This window comes from Dromiciops gliroides, chromosome 3, assembly GCF_019393635.1.
Source record: "Dromiciops gliroides isolate mDroGli1 chromosome 3, mDroGli1.pri, whole genome shotgun sequence".
Classification (NCBI taxonomy): domain Eukaryota; kingdom Metazoa; phylum Chordata; class Mammalia; order Microbiotheria; family Microbiotheriidae; genus Dromiciops; species Dromiciops gliroides.
The window spans coordinates 560,516,363-560,543,814 of NC_057863.1; the positions used below are offsets into that span (position 1 = coordinate 560,516,363).

General features: G+C 37.0%; 1 protein-coding gene across 1 annotated transcript in view; it reads right to left on the reverse strand.

Moving 5' to 3' along the window:
- DLG2 (discs large MAGUK scaffold protein 2) overlaps positions 1-27,452 on the reverse strand; it is a 2,692,860-nt gene that overhangs the window by 2,647,451 nt on the left and 17,957 nt on the right. Inside the window, exon 2 of the mRNA XM_043992745.1 lies at positions 3,724-3,855. Coding sequence (XP_043848680.1) covers positions 3,724-3,855 — 132 coding nt within the window. The remainder of the gene's footprint in view (positions 1-3,723; positions 3,856-27,452) is intronic.

The window sequence follows — 27,452 nt, forward strand, 5'->3', positions numbered from 1 at the left end:
CCGTGGTGAGGGCACTGCCAACTTTCTTGTCATTCTGATTCACAACTTTACAGTCATCCTCAACTCTTTACTCTCATTTATTCCCTTTTTGCCCATTGAGATTCCAAGCCTTGTCAATTCTAATTCTACAACATTGCTGGCATTAATCCCTTTCTCTTTACTTACAATACGACCATTGTGGACTATTGCCATCACCTATTAAATGTATGTCTCTCACTGCTCCCCTCTTTGATCCATATCCACACAGATGTTAGTGGTATTCTGAGAGTACAGGTCTAACCATGTCATTTCTTTACTGAAGAAGCTTCAATGAACTCTAAGATCAAAACTCCTCTATTTGGCATTTAAAGCCCCTGACAATCTGGCTCTAGACTCACTTTCTAAGCTATTCTCCCACTTCCATGACCCTCTCCCACTATCACACATGTTCAGAAGGAGGTCCACCTACAAACTTCTATGAATTTGAGCCAACAGTCAAGCACAGGTATGACCAAGTCACTCACCTCCTCAATAATCTTCACTGACTCCCTATAACCTTCAGAATCAATCAATATTTATTACTTGCCTACTATTTTCCAGGTACTGTGCTAAGTGCTGGAATACCAAAAAAGACAGCAAAAGACAGTGCCTAACCTCAAGGAGTTCATAATCTAATGGGGGAGACAACATGCAAACTAATACATAGAAACAGGCAATAAACAGAATAAATAGGAAATAATTAACAGGGGAAAAAAGCAGCAGAATCACATATAAAATGCTCTATTCAGCTTTCAAAGCTCTTCATATTCTGATCCCACCAACCTTAAAAGTCTTCTTACACCTCATACTACCCCCCTACACACACACAAAATCTTTGATCCTGTGACACTGATCTCCTTGTTGTTCCTCCCACAAGACAGTCCCTTGACTCCAGGCATTTTTACTGGCTACACCCTATGGCTGGCGTGTTCTTCCTCCTTATTGCCTCTTCGAGGCTTCCCTGGTTTTCTTCAAGTTGCAGATAAAATCCCACCTTCTGCAAGAAGTCTTTTGTGATCGCCCTTCATCAGAATGCCTTCCCTCTGTTGATTATTTCCAATTTCTCGTCTGTAGCTTACTTCTTCTACACAACTATTTGCATGTTATCTCCCCAATTTGACTGTGAGCTTCTCAAGGGTAGGAACTTTCTTTCACCTTTCTCTGCATGCCCAGTGCTTAATCCAGTGCCTGGCACATAGTAGGTGCTTAATAAATAACAAATATTAATGAATGATTGTGAGTGACTGACTAATATAAAAACTTGGTGTATGGGTAATGTAGGCAGTAAAAGGCAAGAAGAGAACTACCCTACCTGCTTACTGCTAGTATCCTTCAAGACTCAACTTGGCTAACACCTTCTTCAAGAGACCTTTCTGGGCTCTTCCAGGTGCTAGTTCTTCCCTACTTCCCAATTTTTTTTTATTTTTATAGTGTATTTTTACTTAGCTATGTATATGCTTGTTTCTACTAAATAAAATATAAGGTCCCAGAGGATAAAGGCATATTTGCTTCTGTCTTTGTAACTCCAGTATATAGTAAAGCACCTGACACTTAGCAGGTATTTTTTAAATGCTTATTTAATTGAATTGAATGTGCCCCCATGTTGCTTTTGCCATGTCTATTTTCTTCCTAGCACATAATGAAACTGAAGAGAGAAAATAAAACAAGGTTATGTAAACAAAAGCAATTCAGACTAGGTTTATAGGCAAGAAAATCAAAAACTTTGAGCTTTGAGGTCAATCACATCTAAATTCTGAATTATAAACTTCCCCAGAAGAAGCAAGAAAAGTAAAACCAAGCAAACAGTAATAAGAATAAAAATAAGAATAATAAATAACTAGCATTTATAAAGTGCTTTAAGGTTTGCCAAGCACTGTACCTGTTATCTCATTTGATACAACAGCCCTATGAAGTACATGCTATTATTGTCCCCATTTTAGAAATGAGTAAACTGAGGCTGAAACAATTGACTTGCCCAGGGTCATACAGCTAGTGAGCGTCTGAACAGATATATCTTAGGTCTTCTTGATTCCAAGTTCAGCATCTTACCCACTGTGCCAATTAGTCCTGGTATTAGTAAAGAGCATTTAGTATGTCTCAGGGGTGGAGCCTGAAAAAGGCAGAGGCCCAGCACAAGTCTAATTTTTATCAGTGATGCTTTCTTTGCTCTGGCCTTTCCCATTTTGGTCCTTGTGCTGAAATCTCTACTAAAGACAGTTACTCATCTTTATGTTTTTCTCTTAAAGCTCAGTTAGCATCTGAAAATATGATTTTTATATGCAATGCTATTTCTTATTTGGGGGATTGAAATTATCAGTCAAAGTTATGTATGCCCAATGGTTATAGACAGACTTGGATTGCAAGAAAGAAGCCATATGTTTTGGTAATTACATCCCTAGAATTCTACTTTCTCAGTGGTATCCTCTTGAAACTTCCCCCACATGATCAACTTAGAGGCCAGTTTTCACAATATATTGTGGCTCATCATACTAGAGTCAAAATTGCTCTCCATCAAAGAAACCATTGTCTGTTCCCAAAAGAAGAATGTCTATTCCTCCTTTCATGAAGTGTTGTCCTTGAAGATACATTTCCTCAATCAAACCTGACAAACTCAGAGTGCACAGCTGAGCCCTGGCAGGCACTATATATTTGAGTGTAAAGCTATGAGAAAAATTAAATCTAAACACAATTCAATTCCAACAAATTTGAAATTACAAATAACCCTCTGAGGCTGCAAACTACTCTATTCTGAATCACCATCTGCTAAAGAAACAAGAAAGTTTATGTTTATTTTTTTCTGTTATTCTTTTGGAATGAGGATTAAAAGAACAGCAAAATGGTTACTAGAAAGTACCCTGTGACCCACTGGCTTCATGTTGGACAGTGTCTCCCTCCACCAGTACACTTGATCCCAAGAGCATTATGACAAACCCTTAATTTTTTTTTACTAAATATTTCTGGCAAACCATTCATTCAGCATTTCTACTTCTCAATAACATTTCCTACTTTCTTTTTCTTTCATAGATGTAATTTTAGGCTATTTAACCTAAATAAATATATAGATATAGATATATACAAATGTATTATAAATACATGATTATATATTATAAATATATTATATGTAATATAAAATTATTAATAACTACATAATTTTCCAACAGAAATATGAATGGTTTACCTATACAGAGTAAATGTAATAAAATGGATTGTCCCATGTGCTGAATCATTCTAGTTTGAGGTCTAAAAAAAAAATTTCACAAATTTGAAAGTTAAGCAACCCCAATAGTCACTGAGCACTAAAGTCCTCCTCCTGCCCCTTATTTTAGTGTAGGGGTGACCCCCTGTTCTCAACGGATATGGAAGCAGGGGCCAAGATCTAGCAGGTCATCCCAAGCTGAAGAAACCTCAAGTGAATTGTGCTTATCAGTAGAAAACAAGCACTGGTAAGTTCAAAGACTCATCTCCAGAAGGTTGACCACCAAGTGTTGAGATTTTTGGCCACACCAACTGATAAAGACAGTTACAGCTTTCCACTTGTGAACATCATTAAAGAATAGGAGTCTCAAAGGAATGAATGTATGCATCTTTTTAAACACTGGATTAAATTAAATGACTGAGATTAACGACAGACCCTTTGACTCCATTTAATATTTAAGCCCAATTCTGATCACAAAAATACCCACAAGTTTCTTTGGTAATACATACCCAGTAAAGCCTGAAATAAGGAGCTCTTAAAGATGCCCATCACTTTTTTGACAGCTTTCTTCAGGGGCTGTTCCTCTGGTTTCCTTAATTTTCGGCAATATTCTTCCAACAGTCTTAAAGCTCGATCAGTATCTGGAAAAATAAAATTTTTTAAAAGTCTATACTGTGATGCCAGAAGAATATGAAACTACTGTTCAACAACCCCACAGTTGTGTTTTTGACTTCATAACAAAAAAGACTGTCATGAGAATACTGATCATATTTTCCTGTTACGTGTAATTCATTGTATTCAGCTTCTAATTATTAAGGGTTTATTTTTTCCCTTTTTTTACCAGAGCACTCCAAAAAAGAACATTTAGTTCTTTTAAAAAATGAAATAATAAACAAGTTTTAATTTTTAAAAGTCTATGAAAGCTGATTTAAAATAGACTTACAAATAGGTCCTTCACATTGTAGCTGTGATTCACCTGTTTCACAGAAGTAGAACATAACTACTTTAAAATTCCACTCTTTCCTCAAAGCAATCTCCTTGCTAAGTACCCAGCCAACTATTTTAATAAAATCAGATTTTATTCTTCCTTTGACAGAACTTGGCTGGATTGTATTTAGGAAACTACACAAGGGTTTCCAATTACTTCAAACTGTTCAAATGCTGCAAAAACCTATACCTTTGAAACTAATTTTTTCTATTATAAATTTAACAAGCACTAAAAAATGAGCATTTCTATATACAAAGTAGAAAGAAAAAAAGGGCATTTGTACATGAAGCTATATATCTGGGGGGCAACTAGGTGGCACAGTGGCCCTGGATTCAGGAGGACCTGGGTTCAAATCTAGCCTCAGACACTTGACACTTACTAGCTGTGTGACCCTAGGCAAGTCACTTAACCCTCATTACCCAAAAGAAAGAAAGAAAGAAAGAAAGAAAGAAAGAAAGAAAGAAAGAAAGAAAGAAAGAAAGAAAGAAAGAAAGAGGGGCAGCTAAGTGGAGCAGTGGATAGAGCACCAGCCCTGGAGTCAGGAGTACCTGAGTTCAAATCCGGCCTCAGACACTTAACACTTACTAGCTGTGTGACCCTGGGCAAGTCACTTAACCCCAATTGCCTCACTAAAAAAAAGAAAACAAAAGAAAAAAAAGAAAGGAAGGAAGGAAGAAAGAAGGAAACTATAAATCTGTTATTACATGCAGCTTACTCTTCCTTTTTAGGTATGCTATAAAAACAAAGTACAATTTTCAAAGCTCTTGTCTGTAGTTCATTCTGGCCCTCTTTCTATATTTTTCTATATATTTGGAGGCAGTGATTGGAAGGTGAGGGGTAGGGGCAGCTAGGTGGCACAGTGGATAGAGCACTGGCCCTGGATTCAGGAGGGCCTGAGTTCAAATCCAGCCTCAGACATTTGACACTTACTAGCTCTGTGACCCTGAGCAAGTCACTTAACCCTCATTGCCCTGAAAAAAAAGGATAAAAAAAGAATAGGAAGGTGAGGGTAAAATAAGAAGTGAATTTATCTCTTGCCCAAGATGAAATGGAAGCAGCTATTCATGCACCCAACCAAATGCTGATCTGCCTGGAAGTTTTGATCCACTCCATTTCCAACCTGGACCAGTTTCCCCCTCCTTCAACAGCCTGGCAGTCCCTGGAGGTTGCCATATTGATTAGTTTGGACACCAAAATCACTTTGAATCACCTTTAGCCCTACAGCATCTTAAAACTTCCAAGGCAACCCACCAACTTCAAAGTGACAGAGGTAACAGCATTCATCACCATGCCTGGCCTATTCTAGGCATTTTTCAAAAAATATCTCAATGACCCTATTTATTTTTGTTTGTTTGTTTTTTTTGGTTTTTTAGTGAGACAATTGGGGTTAAGTGACTTGCCCAGGGTCACACAGCTAGTAAGTGTTAAGTGTCTGAGGCTGGATTTGAACTCAGGTACTCCTGACTCCAGGGCCGGTGCTCTATCCACTGCGCCACCTAGCTGCCCCGACCCTATTTATTTTATTTTATATTTGACCAATTTAGCACTTGGCTCCTGCTCCTATTGGCTCTGTTATTATCACTATGTAAATGATTCCCAGATCTATATAACCAGTCCTAGTTTTCCTCCTGAGCTACAGTCCATACATCTCCAACTGCTTTTTGGAAGTCTCACACTGATGTCCCATAAGTACCTTAAACTCAACATACCCCAAATAAAATTCATTATTTTTGCCCCAAAATCCTTTTCTCTTCAGAATTTTCCTATTACTTTCAATGGTACTGCCATCCTCCCAGTCACCTAGGCTCATGGCTCTAATGTCATCCTTGATTTCTGCCTCTCATTCACCCCACATATACAACTCTTTCTCAGATCTTGTTGCTTCTTTCTTCCTGCCTTCATAACATCTTTGGGATATGTACCATTCTCTCCACTCACACCACTACCACCATAGTTCTGCCCCTCATCACCTCACTCCTGGACTATTGCAATAGCTTGCTGGTGGATGGGTCTCCCCACTCCTGTCCATACTCCACTCAGCTATCAAAGGGATCACCCTGTATTAAGATATCATATTTATATGTTCTATATATTATTATTTTTTCTACATATATGTACTCATACTCTATAGATACTAAATATAAATCTATTTTAAATAAGCATGATTTAGAAACATCTGAGATTTACATATCACTTTAAGACTTTACAGAATGCTTTGTAAAGATCTCATTTAATCCTCATGACAACTCTATGAGATAGGTAGCATAAATATTATTTCCATTCTATTGATGAGGAAAGAGATTCTCAGAGGAAAGAGATTCTCAGAGGTTGAGTGATTTAGATGATCTCGCAACTAGGAAATCTCTGGGGTAGGATTAATACTCAGGTATTGATGTAAAAATACTTGGCAAGGATCATGAGTTGCATGCTCAGTTTTAGTATTCAATGATATGTGGTAGCCAAAAGAGTTAATGTGGTCTTAGGTTATATTAATAGAATAATGGGGAGGGAGAGAGAAAGAGAGAGAGAGAGAGAGAGAGAGAGAGAGAGAGAGAGAGAGAGAAATTCTTCAGTATTCTATTGTCATCACATTACAATTGAAGTTTTGTGCACAATTCTGGCTACAATTATAAAAAATATATCAGCAAACTAAAACATGTTCAAAGGAAGACCATCAAGATGGCAAGGGACCCTGAACTCATGTTATATGAGAATAGGTTCAAGGAAATGGAGATTTTTAGCCTAGAAAATAGAAGACCCATGAAAGACATGATAGCAAGTTCCAAATGTTTAAGGGATCATCAGAGGAAGCCTGGAATGTAGAATTAGGTCCAGTGGGTAGGAGTTATTGGAAGGCATATTTTAGCTTTATACGAGGAAAATTGTTGTCCCAAAGTGGACTGGTCTGCAAAGTGAGGTGGGGGTGGGAATGGAGGTACTGGATTCCTTTTCCCTGAAGGTCTTCTTGCAAGGTTGAATGACTACTTGTTAGGGATATCATAGGCAGTGTCCAAGATTCAGATTGAGTTTGGTCTAGATGTCCCCTGAACTCTCTTCCAGTTGTAAGATTCTATATTTCATTTATTCAATATAGTATATAAAGTCAGTCTGACATAACTTAATGATTCAATGAATGTTCATAATGATCACTTCTTCCCTAACTAGAAATGAAGAAAATAAGCATTTATTAAGCAACTACTATGTACAAGACCCTGTATTAAGCATTTTACAAATATCTCATTTGATCCTCATAATAATGCTGTTAAGGAGTGTGCTATTATTATTATTCCCCATTTTATAGTTGAGAAAACTGAGGTAGAAGTTAAATTTTGCCCAGGATCATATAGTTAGTCAATGACTAAGACTGCATTTGAACTTAGGTCTTTCTGACTTCAGGCCCAGAACTCCATCTACTGTACCACCTAGCTTCTTCTTTATACACATGATCATTTTAATAATTTGTTAATATTATTTTTAATATTTATACCAATAATAGAAATAAACCATTCCAATATTTTGCTAAGAATTGACAAGTTTATTGACCTTCTTTCCCTTTTTGAAAATAAGGACAATGGTGGAAAGATCACTCTCCCAAATTCCCCACCAAATAACTTTAAAAATTCCTCAAAGTAAATTTTGGAATGGTAGAAATTATTAAAAGTCAATGAAGAGGCAGCTAAGTGGCACAGTAGACAAAGCACCGGCCCTAGATTCAGGAGTACCTGAGTTCAAATCCAGCCTCAGACCCTTGACACTTACTAGCTGTGTGACCCTGGGCAAGTCACTTAACCCCCATTGCCCCACCAAAAAAATAAAAAGTCAGTGTAAAGCAATCATCCAGACTAAAACATCTTGGGAGGAAGTTAGGAAAGGTCTGACCCCCAGAGTAGTGATCTGGCCTGACTGAAATATAGATCCCTCCAGGCAGATACCTCCAAGTTAACAAACAGCAAACCCTGGCTGCAGCTATTTCCATTTGTAGCTTTAGCTTTATGAGCTTTTGCCCCATGGATAGGTAAGGTAAAGAACTTTTAGAAGGTTGTATGAATTAGTGAGGCAGTGGTCAAAAGTACATAAGATTTCTGAGCTAAAAAGCGGGAGGGTAAAAAGAGGATAGGGTAAAAAAGGGAAGTACAAAGAAGATACAGTAAAAAGAAAGAGAGGGATAAACAGTGAGGAAAAATAGGATGGAGGGCAATACACAACTAGTAATTATAACTTTGAATGTGAATGGGATAAACTCACCCATAAAATGGAAATAGCAGAATATCAAAAACCACAAGAAACACACTTAAAAATGAAAGACACATATAGAGTAAAAATAAAGGGCTAGAGTAGAATTTATTATGCCTCAATTGATGTTTTTTTTTAAAAAGAAGAGGCAGCAATAAAAACTCAGAAAAAAGTTAAAGCTAAAATAGACTTAATTAAAAAAGAAAAGCTGGGAAACTACAGTATGTTAAATTACACATCAATAGTAAATATATATGTACCAAATGCATTCAAATCTTTAAAGGAAAAGTAAATGAATTTAGGTGGAAATAGAAAGCAAAACTATAATAGTGAAGGATTTCAACTTTCCTCTCTCAGAACTAGATAAATGTAACCAAAAATTAAATAAGAAAGAAGTTAAGGAGATGAATAGAATAATAGACATCTGGAAAGAACTGAATAGGAATAGAAAGAAGTATACCTTTTTCTCAGTGGTATATGACACCTTTTTAAAAATTGATCACATATTAGGCCATAATAATTTTATGGTTTAAAGGCATAAAAAGATGCATCTAAATGCATCCTTTTTCATATGATAATGCAATAAAATTACATTTTATAAAGGACCATGGAAACACAGATAAAATTTAATTTGAGACTAAAGAGTCAAAGAAACAAATAATTTTATTAAAAAGAATGATAGGGGCAGCTAGGTGGCGCATTTGGATAGAGCACCGGCCCTGGAGTCAGGAGTACCTGAGTTCAAATCTGGCCTGAGACACTTAACACTTACTAGCTGTGTGACTCTGGGCAAGTCACTTAACCCCAATAGCCTCATGAAGAAGAAGAAGAAGAAGAAGAAGAAGAAGAAGAAGAAGAAGAAGAAGAAGAAGAAGAAGAAGAAGAAGAAGAAGAAGAAGAAGAAGAAGAAGAAGAAGAAGAAGAAGAAGAAGAATGATAATAATGAGACATCAAAACTTATGGGATGGGGCAGCTAGATGGCGCAGTGGATAGAGCACCGGCCCTGGATTCAGAAGTACCTGAGTTCAAATCCGGCCTCAGACACTTAACACTTACTAGCTGTGTGACCCTGGGCAAGTCACTTAACCCCAATTGCCCCTCAAAAAAAAAAAACTTATGGGATGTAGCAAAAGCAGGAATCTAAGGAAAATTTATAACTCTAAATGTTTACATCAATAAAATATAGAAAGAACAGACCAATGAATTGGATATACAATTTAAAAAACTAGAAAAAGAACAAATTTTAAATTCCCAATTAAACACCAAATTGAAAATCCTGAAAATTAAAATTGACATTAATAAAATTGAATGTAAGGAAACCATTGACTAAATAAATAAAACTAGGAGTTGGTTTTATTTTTAAAAACTCATAAAATAGAGAAAGTGTTGGTTGATGTGATTTTGTAATAGAGAGATAACCAAATCACTTGTATCAAAATTGAAGAGAGTGAATACACCTCTAATGAAGATAAAAATAAAGGATTTTTTTAAATAAAGGAATTTTATTAGAAGTTATTTTGCTTAATTATATACCAATAAATTTAATAATTTAAGTGAATTGGAAAAATACTTACAAAAACAGAAACTGTCCAGATTAAAAGAAGAGAAAATAGAATATTTAAATAAACAAACTTTACAAAAAAGAAATTGAACAGGGCATAAATGAGCTTCCTAAGAAAAAAGGATCAGGACTAGACACATTTACAAGTGAATTCAACCAAACATTTAAGGATTAAATAATTACAATATTAATTAAATTATTTGGAAAAGGAGATCAAAATAAAGGAGTCCTACCAAACTCTTTCATGAAACAAATATGGTACTGATATATAAACCAGGAACAGAAAAAATAAAGAAAATTATGTACCAATTGAACATTGATGCAAAAATCCTACATAAAATACTAGCTAGGAGATATAACAATATCACAAAGATTATACATTAACACCAAGTGGCACTTATACCAGAAATGCAGGGTTGGTTCAATCTAAGGAAAACTACTAACATAATTGATTGTGTCAATAACAAAAGTAACAAGAATCACATGATTATATCAATAACTTTTGACAAAATACAACACTTTCCTTTAAAAAAAAAAACACTTGAAAGCATAGGTATGAATGGATTTTTCCTTAAAATGATAAGAAGCATCTGCCTAAAACCATAAGCAAGCATTATCTGTAATGAGGTGAGGATAAGCTAGAAGCCTTATCAATAAGATCAGAAGTGAAATAATTATCCCATTATCACCACTATTATTCAATATTGTACTAGAAATGCTAGCAAAGGCCATAAGAGAAGAAAAAGAAATTGAAGGAATCAGAATGAGCAATGAGATGATAAACTATTTCTTTTTGCAGGCAATATGATGGTATACTTGGAAAATCCTAAAGATTCAACTAAAAAGCTAGTTGTAACAAAATTTTAAAAAGAAAAGAAAGAAAATATTTCCTAAAAAGAAAACAGAGACAACATTGCCCCCTTTGATTCCATGGTCCCTCTTCTCACTTATATCAGTTTATATGATCATAGGATATAAAGCCTTAGGGACCGTTCAGAGTTGGGTAATAGGTAATGCACTGAGCCTGAAATGAAGTGAACAGGGCTCCGGCCTCAAATTTTTACTATGAAATGGACAGAGGCTCAGTAGACAATAAGATGTAAACTCCTCTGATATCATGTATGTTTGCTAGAGCACATACTATTTCATTTTCATTTCTTTTTATATCTCTAACAGCTAGCACAATTTGGGGCATATATTGTTGTGTCATTTCAGTCATGTCCAACTCTTTGTGACTCCATTTTGGGGCTTTCTTGGCAAAGATACTGGAGTGGTTTGCCATTTCCTTCTCTGGCACATTTTACAAATGAAAAATTGAGACAGTTAAATGACTTTCCCAGGGTCACACAGCTAGTGAGTGTCTGAGGCCAGATTTGAACTCATGAAGATAAATCTTCCTGATTCCATGCCCAGTGCTCTATCCACTGCACCACCTTACTGCCCCCTAGAGGCATATAGTTGGTTCTTGATAAATGCTTATTGAACTGAATTGAATTTGTAAAATGTTACTAATAATATCTGTTACATCACAAAATTGTTTTGAGGAAAGTGCTTCCTAAGACAATGGTTACTGCCTCTTTCTGTAATTGTCACTATACCAACTAATTACTCCTTAATAGTAGCTTTGTCTTTGTCATTTAATCCACTTTCTGAAAAGTGAAATTTACAGCTAAACAAGTAAAATATTTATTAGCTTCCCTGCTAAATGTCTAGGGAGCTGGAGTCCTTTATCACAATTATATCCTGTCTCACTTCTCAATGACAATTTTATTAACTCCATCAGGGACATTCATCCAATTCTTCCTTTTGGCCCTACCTATATTATAGTCCACAACTCTGTATACCAACTGTTTCTCCTGCCATAGCTTATTACTTAGATTTGTTTTCCACATTTATCTTCGCAACATACAAAGCTACTGCAATGCCCTATCTACCTAATCTGTTCCTCTTCATTGAGATGTCCCCTTCCATTATCACACTGCAATCATAAATCACATTGATGCAGATCAAGGAGAAAATATTGCAAGCAGCTAGAAAGAAGGAATTCAAATACTGTGGAGCTACAGTTAGGATAGCACAAGATCTAGCAGCATCTACATTAAAGGACCAGAGGACATGGAATATGATATTCCGGAGGGCAAAGGAACTGGGACTACAACCAAAAATCACCTACCAGCAAAACTGAATATAATCTTCCAGGGGGAAAAATGGGACTTCAATGATGCCTTAGTGATAAGAGTAAGAGAGTCAGTGATTCCTAAGAGATAGACTTTGAGTTTGTCCTTGAAAGATGATTTGAATTTTGAGATGCAGAGATAGTCGAGGAAAAGCAGTTAAGGTGTTAGTTCCCATATTATATCTCCCCCCACCCCCATAATATCCCTTGGCCTATTTAGCATCATCAGCCTTTTAATTTCAGCCCTCCTCCCTAATCTCAAACTCAGTGAATCATTACTATAAATAAATAAATAAGTGAGTGAATGAATGAATGAATGAATGAATGGATGGATGGATGGATGGATGGATGGATGAATAAATAAATAAATAATAAATTCATGCCAATGGTTTCATCTGGATCATACAAGATAACTGGGCTGGATTCAAGAAAATCTGCTATTGCCACTAGGAAAATAAAACTATATTACCATTGAGAGTATACAGGGATCATTTTTTTAAATATATATGACAGTAGAACTATTAGCAGATGTTGGGGTCGCAGGTTCAAGCCCTTGACAGAGGTTGAGGATCGGAAACGATTAATAATTGACACATCAGTACCACCTTAGGGTGAATAACTGTGTGTACTTTATTATTGGGACAGCTCAGTATTTAAAGCAAAAAACCACAAAGTAATCAAATAAAGTCTCTGCAAGAATAATTCTAAGAGAATAAGAGTAATTTTTCAACCTTTCAACCTTGACCTGGCAGAACTTGTTCCAGTCCTAAACAGGGCAAGGTTTCCTCAGACCCTGGGAGACTGGCCAGGCATTGTCTCTGGAATTTCTTGCTGCTTCAGTGACCATGGTCCAAGTATGGGGAGGGGGAACTCAGTCAGAGGGGCGACAGAGAGCCCCCTGGGTGACAGAGAGGTTTCCAGTAGGATTACATCTTCTGAAACCAACAGAAGGTCATTAACTGTGAGTTGACCAAATTAAAAAGCAAGCCTCATTCTTTTGAGCTGAAGCAAGATCAACTAAACCAAGCAAATAAGAGTTTTCTGTTTGTTTTAAAAGCCCCACCAAGGCCTTCTCCTCACATTTAATGGTGGAAGAAGCACTTATATGAGTGTGTTCATGAAAGCCTAAGAGAATGAGATTTTAACCTACAAGCAGTCTTAACCTGCATTTCATACCATCCTTTCATTTGACTGCTTAAGAAACTGAGGTTTGAAGAGGAAGAGTAATTTGTTCAAGGTCACAGAGAGGGGGAAGAAAACTATTATAGGAGGAAGAATCCTTCAGCTTGGAGTCAGAAGACACAAAGGATCCTAGCCCAGCTACTGACATTTGACCTTGAGTAATTGCCTCACTATTCTAGGTTTCTGTATTCTTAGACCCTACCCTTAAGAAGCCTACAATCTAGTTGGGAAGACAAGACACAAAGCCACGAACAGTTAACAGTCCAAAAGTTAAATAGCAATATAAGACAATAATGGAAGGGATGTGGTAAGGCTTAAGAGACAGTAACTGCTGTGAGTTCAAAGAAGTAAGAGGTCCCAGGCTGTGTTCTGAGAAGGTTGTTACCTTCTAGACTTCTGGACTGGGCATGCAAAAGAATGTTGGGAATCTCCAAAGGAAATCATTCAACGGCCCATTATTTATTTAGTCATTCAACAAGCCTTTGTCAGAAATCTTACAGACAGTGTGCTAGATGCAAGGAGATACAGCAATCACTAAGATAGAGCCTCTACTCTCAAGTAGTTTAGCATCAAGAGGGATTTAGAGCTCAGAAATCAAATCCAAATCTGCTCATTTCACATATAATAAAGCTAAGAGCCAGAGAGTTTAAGAGATTTGGCCAAGATACACAGGTAGCAAGCAGCAGAGTAAGAATTTGAACTCTGCACTACTGACTCCAAATACAATGTTCTTTCCACCGAACAATTATACATCCTATGAATCCAGAGAGCTCGCTTGATCATAACACCTAGTATTTATATTATCCCCATTTTATAGATGAGAAAACTGAGGCAGACAGAAGTTAAGTGAATTGCCCAGAGTTACACAGCTAGTAAGTATCTGAGACATTTGAACTCAGGTCTTCCTGACTCCAGATCCAGGGTTCTATCCACATCTTTGGACTTTAATCTATAAATTAAGAATATGGAATTGCATGAACTCTAAGATATCTCCCAGCACTGAAGAGCAAAGTCCATTTTAGCTTTGGGTTCTGTGATTCTAAAGATAGATGTCTTATATGATAAACAATATTAGGATTAACCTTATTCTTACCTGTATATATTTTTGGAAAAAAAAAATTTTCCTTTGAAGGAAAAATTAAAATCCAAACAAATTCATGGCTCTCAGATTAGCATCCAGAGCTGAGAAACTCTCTATCAGTCCCCAGAACTGGTTACTCTTTTAATATGCCTTTGGTAACAATTCACTCAGCTATTTCTTGCCTTTAACTCTTTCTTTACTAGATTTTATAATTCACTTTAGTGACATCTTAAGCTAGATGATAAAAATGAAGTGTCAAATTTTATCCTTCTAGGGATGTGAGAAAGCAAAATTAGGCTAGATGACTATACTCCCACACAATTTAGAAAGCATTGGCTAGCAGAGCAATGTGTAAGATTCAGAAAATTTTCCATGTAATTCGGGAAAGTTTTACAATTATATTCAAATAAGCAGGCAAATGTGGAATACTCACTCCCTTCCCTGCTCACCACCCCCACCAATTTACCTAGGTAATCTCCTCAATTCACCATTTAACTTTGCCAGTGGAAATCTACCTTTATGAGACTCCAGAAGCCACAATAATACTGAAACTAAATTTAGATTACCTGAAGGCAAGCACAGGAAGATATGGAAGAGAAGGGGAGAGTTTATATAATTGAAATTTTAATAATAAAAAATGTATCATGTACAATAGGCAATCCAGACGATATAGTGAAGTGTTACATAATTGGGATTTTATGTAATTATGCTTCTGTTCATTAAGTTTCAATTCTATTATATTCGGTTTGGGAAGAGCACTGCCATGAAGTTATAAATAAATTGGGATCAGGGAAACAGTTATATTTGAGAACAAATAGTGCTGCAATGTCTGCAGGTCTGAGAGAGAAACCTTGGTATTCCATGGCTGAACAAAAAATTGAGGTGATACACGTAATTATTTATGATATTTTCCATGACAGAAAAAGAAAGAAAGAATAGTGTAGTGGAATACATGACTGTATCCCCAGGAAAAAGAAGATAAAGCTATGATCAAGGAAATTTATGTCTAACAAGGAACAGAAGAAAGACATTTTAAATTATCTTCGAGGGCAAGGAGACACTTAGAAATAGAGCTAACCAAGGTAGAATAATCCTGCTTCTGCAGACAGATGAATTATATCAATGTTCTCACATTAGAACCTCAACTTTTCTATTAATAGCTTCTTACTGCTCTTTTTGTGTCAGGAGTGAAAGTAGAGACTTCTATTGTTATCTATCAAGTAGCACAAAGATAACTGGTACTTACTCTATTTCCTTTAAAAACTACTGAAACGGATGTTGAGAAGATTGAGGCTGTTTTGATCCTTAATTTGTAAAACTCTGTAATTCTACATATGTGCATACCTAGGGTCAAGTTTTAAAGCTGGACAGGGCTTTAATAGCCTTCATGGTCAATACCCTCATTTTACAGTTGAGAAAACTGAGGATCAAGGGTTCAAAGGTTGAATAACTTGCCCAAGGTCAAGTAGGTACTAAGTAACAAAGCCAGGATTTGAACCCAGGCCCACTGACTTCAAATCCAGTGCTCCTGAAAATTAGGAAAAAAAATGGTTTTTTCTTAGTGTTTTAACACATGGGTCTAGAGATTAGATGTTATAGGTTTATCAATTAAAACTGACAAAAACATTGATTTTATTTATTTTTTTAAAAATAATTAAGTTTTATTTATAGTTTGGGATTCCAATTTTTATCCCTCTTTCTCTCCCTCCCCTTTCCCCTCTCTAAGGTGGCAAACAATCAGATATGGGTTATACATGTATGATTATTTGTCATTTTGTACAAGAAAACTTGACTAAAAGGAAAAAAATGAAAGAAAGTGAAAAATAGCATGCTTCAGTGTGTTCCATAAGTATCAGTTCTTTCTTTGGAGGTGGATAATATATTTCATCAATAGTCCTTTGGGATTGTTTTGGATAATTGTATTGTTGAGAATAGTCAAGTTCATCAAACAACATTGCTGTCTCTGTGTGGGTTCTGGTCACTTCACGGTACATCATTTCATACATGTCTTTCCAGGCCTTTCCAAAGTCATCTTGCTTGTCATTTCTTATGGCATAATAATATTCCATCACCATCATATACCACAGTTTGTTTAGCCATTCCCCAATAGATGGCCATTCTTTTCATTTGTAATTCTTAGCCACCACAAAAAGAGCTGCTATAAATAGTTTTGTACAAATAGGTCTTTTTCTCTTTCAGGGGATGTCTTTTGGGATATAAACTTTGCAATGGTATTGTTGGATCAAAGGGTATGCACAGTTCTATAGCCCTTTGGGCATAGTTCCAAAATGCTCTCCAGAATCTTTTCACAACTCCACCAACAGTGGATTAGCGTCACAGCTTTCCCATATCCCCTCCAACATCTAATAGTTTCCATTTATGTTATATTTGTCACTCTGATAAGTGTGAGGTAGTACCTCAGAGTTGTTTTAATTTGCATTTCTCTGATCAATAATGATCTGGAGCATTTTTTTTTATTTCTATCTTTTTTCCTAAATATGAATGAGTAACATTTTATCATTAATTTAAGGAAGTGACATAGTAAAGCTAATAAGAAATGGGTTTTTTTTAAGTATAAACATTCCTAATTCATGCCTTTGTACATACACAAAAGCAAGGAGAAATAGATATTATGAGAATTTAAGAAGTAACACTGAGTTTTGTACTAATTCACATCAAAACCTAGATGAGTCAAGAGACCTCATCAATCACCTCTTATAAAGTAATGGTTCAAGTCCAGTAGTTCCCAAAGTTTTTTGTTCTTTGGAGCCCTTTTAACAATGTAAGGGGCTAAAATTCTAGCTAGTCTGTCTAAAATATCTAATGAGTGCTCACCAATAAATTATAAGCTTTAGCAAGAGTTAGACTTTTAAGCATTTATTAAGGAGAATAAGAATTTGGTGAAGAGAGAGAGATATCTATCTTGGGGAGCTACAATTCTCCTGCTCTGCTCTCCATGAGAGTCCTGGCAAAAGAGAGTGAGAGCACCATCCTCACCTCCTCTTCCTCCCACAAGAAAACGTCACTTCCTGAAGCCAAAGAAAAGCCACATGTCTTGCCCTCAGGCGCCTTCTCCTTGTTGCAGAGCTTTCCTACAGTAAGTCTCCAGCAGGTGGCGTCATTCCAATGGGTACAACAAAAAAAAAAAAAAAACCTGTGAACCTCCAGGATGATTTAATATATTACTTATAGTATTCTTTATTTATTACCTGCTTGAGGTACTATTAAAGAATTTTTAGCACAAACTACTTGGCAGAGGCAGCAAGGTAGTGCAGTGGGATAGAGCACCAGGCCTGGAGTCAGGAAAACCTGAGATCAAATCCAACCTCATTTACTAGCTATATGACCCTGGGCAAGTCACTTGACTCAGTTTGCCTCATCTGTAAAATGAGCTGGAGATGGAAATTGCAATCTATCCCCATCTTTGCCAAGAAAATCCCAAAACTTATCACAAAGAGTCAGATATGACTGAAAATGACCAATAACAACTTGTACCATTATTGTTAAATGGAAACTACATTGGCTTTGATTATCACACATAACAATTTTTGCGGTCTAAAATCAAACTCTCCCAAAGAACAATTAGAAAAGTGACCACTGAAACCATTGTACCCAATTTAATTTATACCACTAAGACGGAAATAACATTATTTTATTAATAGTATACTAGTAATAACAATTTGCCCTGGGCAAATCACTTAAGTGTTTGCCTCAGTTTCCTCAGATGTAAAATGAGCTGCAGGAAAAAAAAAATGGCAAACCAGTCCAGTATTTCTGTCAAGAAAACACCAAACAGAATCACGAAGAGTCAAACAAAACTGAAAAACAACTGAACATTCCATTAAAAAAAAAAGTTAACATGGCATAAAGACTGTAGAGGATGAGCTTAGTAGCCAGGAAGATCTGTATTCAAGTCCTGCCTCTTACATAGTCTAGCTTTTTTACCATGGGCAGATCACTTGCCTGCTCTATACTATAAGCTTTAAGACTATGTTATATTTATGAGCTATTGATTTGCAACAATGGAGGGAAATTCTACCCCAAGGAGTTCCATACACTGATGAAATCACAGGTTTGGATTTTTAAGTTTGCTATTATAGACTTGTTGGTTATGAGATCTCAGAGTACTTAGAGGTCATCCAACCCAACCCTTCATTTTACACAGGAGTAAATGAGTCCCAGAAAGGTGAAGGGTCTTGTGCAAAGTTCCACATCAGTAGCAAAGCTGAAACTGACCTGATCCTCTGACCTGGAGCTTATCATTATTGCACTTCAGGAGCATTTTTTTTTAAATTATAAAATCAAACAATAAGAAAAAATATCCAAACATATCAAGTCTCAAAAATCAGAGCTCACAGTTCAGGATGATTCAACCATAGACATTTTTTACCAAGTAAAGATTTACAGCTTTGTTTACTAGAAAGTAATAAAATTAGCTTCTTTTTACACATAAAATCTTCATCAACAAATAAAACTTTAAAAAAAATTGCAAAACACTTCAACAAATGCCTTTTGATCCAAATGGGATTCTTTCTTATAGGTATATCAAGAGAAAGCAATGTAATTTATTTTGCCATCTCCTATACAAACCATATAACAAAAATCAAACAAAAAACCTTAATCTCATAGTTATTTCAATTAATTGTTCAGCACAAGACACCAGATTTCAGGAAGGGTTCTGACAAGCTAAAGTAAGCCTGAAGAAGACCACCAATAAGATGAGGGGAATGGGATGATGATAAATTTAAGGAACCAAGAATGTCTAGCTTGTAGAAAAAGTAGTGCAGGATTGAAAGGCTGTAGGGAAGTGGTCATTGGGTTCAAATATTTAAAGGATCACCATGTGGAGCAGAGATTCAACATTCTGTAGGACTCTAGGAAACAGAAGTAGGACTAATGAATGCTAATTATAGGGAGACAGCTTTTTGGCACAGAATGAGAAAGACTTTCCAAATAATGAGAGCTGTCCAAAAATGGAATATGCTGCCTTAAAAGGTAATGAGTTGGGGCAGCTAGGTGGTGCAGTGGATAGGGCACCGGCCGTGGAGTCAGGAGTACCTGAGTTCAAATCCAGCCTCAGACACTTGACATGTACCAGCTGTGTGACCCTGGGCAAGTCACTTAACCCCCATAGTCCCGCAAAAAAAAAAAAGGTAATGAGTTCCTTACCTTTAGGGACTATCAAGCAGAAGCCAGAGGTCAAGCATACTGTAAAGAGGGTTTCACATTTTAGGGATGAATTAGAATAGATCACAGGGGGACAGATTTAGAGCTGAAAAAGACCTATGACTTCTAAAGTTCTTTTCATAACTGAGGTATTGGGAACATAAAAGTTAATGGAACATGATCCAGTCCCATATGGAAATGCATGTTGTTACTCATGCCATTAGTTTATATAGTGTTTTAAACCATAATTGTGATTTTATTAAATGAACATGCAGTGAGGAAACTTCCTAATGAAGTAAGTTACAGATAAAACAGAAAAATAGAAAATATTTTTTCATGTTTTTCTAAGATCATTGAGATCATCATTTCTTATAGTACAGTAGTATTCCTTCACAATCATATACCACAACTAGTTCAGTCATTCCCCAATGGATGGGCATCCCTGAAGTTTCCAGTTCTTTGCCACCACAAAGAGAACTGCTATAAATATTTTAGAACATAAAACAAAATAATTTTTTTAAAAAGAAAAAAACAAAAAATGTTCATTTATGCCAAGGAGTTTCTTAACTGTGGTCCATGAACTTCTCGGGGTTTTTAAAAAACATTTTTATAACTATTTCAGTATAATTTATTTCCTTTTTAATAATATGCATTTTATTTTATGCATTTAACAACATTATTCTGAGAAGAGATACAAAGACTTGACCAAATTGCCCCAGGGCAGTGAGAGAGGGAATGTTCTATGATATAAAAATAGTAACGACCTCTGGATTTAGAAAGAATTTAGTTTAGTTTTGTTTTTGTTTTTGCAGGGCAATGAGGGTTAAGTGACTTGCCCAAGATCACACAGCTAGTAAGTGTCAAGTGTCTGAGGCCAGATTTGAACTCAGATCCTCCTGAATCCAGGGCTGGTACTTTATCCATTGTGCTACCTAGCTGCCCCAAGAGTTTAGTATACATGGCTAGACTGAGAGAAGAACCAAGCTAGTCATTTAAAGGTTATTTTATATCTATGTGATGCTATGTATGCATATATGTGTATGTGTATGTATAAAATTTAAGTCATATAAATGTATATATATATATACACATACATACATGTGTTTGTGTTTCTACTATATTATAGAGAAATAGATTATATATATACATAAACATGTGTGTATGGATATATAATAAAGGCAGTAAATGAATGAAGACACTTGTCTAAAAGTATACACAGACACAACTGTCTTCATTCATTTACTCAATGTAATGTTTTTTTGGGTTTTTTTGCAGGGCAATGAGGGTTAAGTAACTGGGCCAAGATGACACAGCTATTAAGTGTCAAATGTCTGAGGCCAGATTTGAACTCAGGTCCTCCAAAATCCAGGGCCAGTGCTTTATCCACTGTGCCACCTAGCTGCCCCCCATTCATTTACTCAAGCATTTAAAATGTACCTATATTCTTAACCTGTGCCTGAAACTAAGGGAAATACAAGGTTTGGATAAGATACTGTCTCTGCCTTCCTGAAGTGAGGGTAGAAACACATAGATAACTACAATACACAATATTACATAAGTGAACTAAAGAAAGACAAAAGAAAGAGTTACATGAGGTCCAAGGACGAGGGCTGTTACTAAAAGTAGCATCAGGGAAGGCTTCATGGAGGAGATAGTATTTGAATTAATCTTAAAGAATTGAGTAGGAATTAATTTAGCAGATCAAGAGAATAGAAAACATTCCCAGCATTAAGGAAGCATAAGCAAACACAATGAAGCAACATGGGAGAATAGAAAAATTACTGGATTTGAATTCAGAACGGAATTAGAAGAATTAGATTTAAATCCCAGCTCTGTTGTTTATAAATTGCATGACTCTTGGCCAAGTACCTCAACCTCTCTGAAGAATACAAATTACTTGAGGGTGGTCTTGTCTTTATATACCCAATGCCTCACATAGACCCTTGCACTGAGCAGACATTTAATATAGCAGTTGAATTGAATCTGCAAAAGTAGGAAAGTGAAGGGTGTGTTGGGTGGCAGAACAGTCAATTTTGGTTGAAAAATAGACATTAGGCTATAAAGTACAGGAGGCTGGCATATTATGAAGAGCTTTGAAGGCCAGTAAAAGCATGAAATGCATTCATTGGATAAGAGACACAATAAACATTTTTTAATAGAAGAATAACCAGAATAGATCAATATAAGAGAAATATTAGTCTAGCAACAGAAGAAGGTTGTTTAAGGAAGAACTGTTAGGAAGCTATTAAAATGGTATAGGCACATGGTAATGAAGGCATAGATCATTGTTATGGCAACAAGAATACAAAGAAGGAAGCAAATGTGTGAGATGTTACAGAGTTGAAATCAATAGGACTTGGTAACTGTTATGGGCGCAGGGTACCTCAGAACTTTTCTGGGGTAAATCAAAGAACCTTCTCCTTGAGAAGGCTAAACCAAAGGACAGACACATCTAAAGAGATAAGTGGCACCTGAGTTAGCTGGAGGACCACCACCCTTTATTCCCGTTGGGGAGATAAGATTAGGTGTGGCTGCTGCCTTTGTGGTGTGAGAGGGAGAGAAATGGCATGAGAGATCCAGAGCTGCCCCTCTCCCAATTTCCTCCAGCCACCACCGGTGGAACATGGTCCTCCCCCAATAAGGGAACTTTCCACAGTCAGATGATCACCCCATGGTATCTGCCTGTCTCCTGCTTGAGGAGAAAGGTATCTCAGAGAGCCACACCTCTTTGCCATGCCTTCTCCCCATGAGAAGTCCATGCTTGGTTTCCTTTCCCTAGCACCTAAATAAACTATCACTGTATTCTAATTGGATTTGTGTGTAAGAGGGTGTAATTCTTTAAAGAGGAATTCCTAAGAACCCCTACCCCAAACCCCCTTCATTTCCCCCATAACAGTAACTATTTGAGAAGTGAGGATGAAAGAAGAGTAAAAAATAATATGTTTCCAAAATGGAAGGGTATGTGAATGATAAGGACATTGACAAAAATAGCGAAGTCAGAAGGAGAATCAGATTTAAGGGGAACAGCAGTGAGATGTTATTGGATCATGCATGGACAGCTAAAAGGTTCTCATAGACGAAAGAAAAAAGGATGTAATCTTCATCCAATAAATGAGTCAAATAGCCATTGGGCAAGATAAAGCTATCGAAGATAGATCCAGAACTGATTGGATGGCTGGACTCAAGGAGTCATTATTAATAGGCCAATGTCATTTTGCAAGAAGTATATAGTGGAGGGGGCAGCTAGGTGGCACAGTGGATAAAGCACTGACCCTGGATTCAGGAGGACCTGAGTACAAATCCAGCCTCAGACACTTAACACTTACTAGCTGTGTGACCCTGGGCAAGTCACTTAACCCTCAGTACCTCACAAAAAAAAAAAGTCTATAGTGGAATGTCCCAGGGACCTGTTCTTGACCCTATACTTTTTTAAAGCAATGAATTAAATAAAGGCATAGATGGTATTGTGAGAAAATAATTATTAATAATGGATTTCTTGGGGGACACAGGGACCCAATCTTAGGCTTTTCTCTTCACTCCCAACTTCAGAAACCATAGTTCTTGGAAACTTTAGCTAATCCCTTTTGGGACCAGCCCAGGAGACCATGGGTGAATCAATAAGAATGGAGATAGAAACCACACCTATCTGAATGCTCCTTTACCCTCAGGGATTCTGTTTCCCACTAGACTTTGATGTCATCTGGGTAGAGCCCATTTTAATATGGAACACCCTCAGGTCATGTCAACCAAAGGAATCTAATGATGCTAACCAATTAGTTTTGATCAGTGTGTAAGAGCCACCTCTATCAGAAGAGGGAAAAGACTCAGCTCATGAAGCAAAGGCCATTCTGGGCTCACACTGTAGGTGGGGAAGGCTGTCAGTTGGTGAGCACTCTCCTCTTAGAACAGAATAGGTAATGTAGAGACAAAATGGAGCTGGGTGTTTTTTGGCTTGTGTTAACTGCCACGTGGTAAATTCTTTACTAATCGTTTACTAATATTTAATATACTTTAATAATAAATGTTTACTGCCCAAAATGGGTGCAATAGCCACTACTTTATAAGTAGCAATATTTTAGAAAAACCCAATGTAGTTCCCCAATAATGTAGCTAGAAACAGCTAGCCCCCCAATAATCTATATAACAGTATGTTTATCCATTTTGTAGATGACACATTACTGAAAGACATCGTTAAGATGCTGGGCATCAGCATCAGGATCAAAAGTGATACTTTCTGGCAGATTTGTTGGAACAAGTTTAACAAGGTGAAATGTATTAGGAAAAATCTTACACACATGTTCAAAGAATCAGTTTCAATAGAAATTGGAAAATTAGGAGCTAGTGTGGGTTTGGGAAAGAGATAATGAATTCAGTGCTGGATATGTTGAGTTTTATATTTCTGTAGGACATCCAGGTAGAGATGTCTGGCAAGCAGTTAGTCTCAGGATGGGAGCTCAAGAGAGATGAGGGCTGGATATAGAGACTCTGGGGTCATCAGTATAGAGATGATAATAGAAGTCATAGGAGCAAATGTTGACAGAGAAAAAGCTCAGGACAGAGTCCTGCATAATCCTGTAATGCCAAATGATCTAGAGTAAGACCCTTAGCATTATGGGTGGATCCCCTAGGGACTTTTAACAGAACACGAATAGCAATCGGAAAGAATGAGACTGTGTTGGTGGGCAATGATCTACATCACTGGAGGATATATTGACATTGGTGAGAGCACACATCCACCAAAGAGCAGAAGTCCAAAAGGAAGGAGATGATGATAATTACACTATACTTGACCCTGATCAGCTAAAGTCAGGCCTGAGGAAGGCAGCCAAGATGATAAAGGGAATGGAAGCTATATAAGATAAGGATAAGTTGAAGGAACCAAAAATGTTTGGCCTGTAGAAGAAAAGCAGAGGCAGTAGGGAAATGGTCATTAGGTTCAGATATATGAATGGTCACCATGTAAAGCAGAGATTCGACATTCTATATGACTCTGATGTGGGCTGGAATTTGGGGTCCAATTGATTGTCCCAAAAGAATTATAAGACTCAGTGACTCAGTTTCCCAAGTTTTATTGCAATACTGTGGGTGATCACAGGGAGAGAAACAGAATATTGGAAAGGTATCTCTTGAATAGTGAAAGAAAAGACAGTTATATTTATAGTATAGATAAACTGATTATCAGTCTCATTATAATAATCTTCACCTTGGGGAGGTACAGGGGAAGGCTTGTCCTACTCATTATAATATTCTCCACCTAGGGGTGTTACAAGGGAGGGTTTATCCTAATTTGGAGTTCCTGGAATCCTAAGCCAACCCCCAAGGCGGGTACCTTTTTCAGTGGAGGTGTGTTTTGGGGGTTTACATGTCATAAGGTGAATCTGGGGACAAATTTGGCCTTTTCTGCACATGTCTCTTTCTGATTCCCATGGCTAGTTTCAAAATATGATCATTTTTCATTAGAATTTCTATAGGTTGTCTTTTTCCTTTATTGTTATTTTGACCTGACCCGTTCTGGTCCGTTATGGATGTTGATCACTATGGGTATGAGAACCTAACATAAGTTATCTGTTAACTGGGATCTAACTCCCTTTTAGAGCTAATGTCTGTATTAGAGCTTAGGTCTTAGGTTTTTCTATTAACCCTTTTTTGCCTCCCACATCAACTCTAGGAAGCAGAAGTAGGACCAATGAGTGCTATTTATAGGGAGACAGATTTTTGGTACAAAATGAGAAAGAACTTCCAAACAATGAGAGCTGTCCAAAAATGGAATACACTGCCTTGAAAGGTAATGAGTTCCCTGGCCTTAGAGGCCATCAAACAGAAACCAGAGGTCAGGAATATTGTAAAGAGGGTTACTATCTGGAATATTAAGTAAATTTTTAGTTGCCGCATTGCAGCGGGGGGGAGGGAAGGAAGCCCTGAAAAACTGGAATTGGTCTAGAAAGAACAGGGTGGTGAGAGGATGTGAGACTGTGTTATATGAGTGTCAATTAAAGGAACTTGGAATGAGAGACAGGAGATGCTAACTTCCTTCAAATATTCAAAATACTATCAAATGGGGGGGGGGTTAATTCTTTGCCCAAAATCATAGTACTTAGAGCAATGGGTAAAATTTACAGAGAGGCAGAGTAAGGCTTCTGAGAAAATAATTATTAATCATGGATTTCTTGCAGGGGGGGGGGTATCCAAAGATCAGTTTCTCAATCCTTTCTCCTCACTCCCCCCTCCAGAAAGTCCAGTTGTCTTTGACCTGGGACAAGCAAAAGAAAAGAAATGGAGATGAATACTTTTGTCTGGCTTAGTGAATGACTGATGGGATCAAGCCACACTTAGATAATGGCCTTTGCCTTAAGCAACTTGAGTAAGGGTCTTTTGCATACTTTTCCCTGATGTCATCTGTGAAGTTCATTTTAATGTGGACCACCTTCAAGTCATGTCAACCAATGGAATTGAGTGATGCTAGCCAATTAGCTTTGATCAATGTATAATGACTCGCCTCTCTCTAAGGAGGATTAAAAACCCTAGGAAGAGGCCACAAGTTTCTCTGGTTTCTAGGTCTTCTGGGTCTTTGAGTGCTTTTCTCGGGCTTGTACTAACTGCCATGCTGAAGTTCTCTCCCTGCTTTCTCTATCACGTGGCCTGAGACCATGAGAAGTCATGGTCAATCCTTTATTGGTATAATATTAATAAAATAATAATATGCCCACCATCAAAAGTGATAGCAATAGTAATTAATTTTTTAAAACACAGACTCAACATAGGGAAAAACCTAAAATTCACTTCCTCACAAGGTTTTCCCCCATCCTTTAAAGTATTCAAGTAGAGCCTAACTGACTATTTGCTGGGAATAATATAGAGCAGATTCATGTTTTGCTACGGGGATAGAGAAGATGAACACAGAGTTCCCTTCCCTTGCTGGAAGACTGCTATTCTATCAAGCTTAGTGCAATACAGTTTTCAGTGTCAGTGGAAGTTGAAGATGCAGTGTAGACAGCTGGAAAGGCTTATCTGAAGCTCAGAATGGAATGGAATATTCAGGGTGGTATGCAAATTAGGGAGTTGTCTTCATCGAATTACATCCTCTCACACACAGATCCAATTAGAATAAAATAATCTTTTATGAGATGCTAGAGAAAAGAGACCAAGAGAGAAGTCAAGGGGAGATAGTTCAGAGAAACACAATTCTCTGAGATACCTATCTCCTTGAACAGGAGAAAGGCAAAAACTTTTCTAGATGGTAGATGGGATGGGGAAAGTTTAAGTCGTCGTCCAGACTTCTGGAGTTATCTCTGTCCTCTGATGCTGAGCAGGCAGCAGCTGCACCTAATGGCCTTATCTCCCTTACTTTTCAAGATGTGTTCGTCCTTCGGTTTAGCCAGCCAGTTTAAACTTTAACAGTCCCAAATTCCTTGATATGTTCCAACCCCATAACAGAGATGATCATTGAAACTATGGGAATGACTGAGATGGACAATAGAATGAGAGTAAAGAAAGAACAGGTCCTAAAACAAAAACCTGTGTAACACACACCTTAAGGGGTTGGAGTGAGGAAGATAAAGAGCCAATGGAGAAGACAGGTCAGGAGTAGTAGGAGAGAACAGTATTTCTGAAGTCAGGAGAGAAGAGAATATCTTGTAGGCATGAGTGGTCAACAGTGTCAAATGTTGTGGAAAGGATGAAGATGAACAAGAAAAAGTGTTTTTAAAAAACAGAATTAGTTTCTAAGATCTAAGGACTTTTAAAAAGCTAGAGAAATCAAGGAAATAGCATTTAGATATAACAGGAGTTAGGTTTTAAAATTCATTATACAAGGGGGCAGCTAGGTGGCACAGTGGATAAAGCACCGGCCCT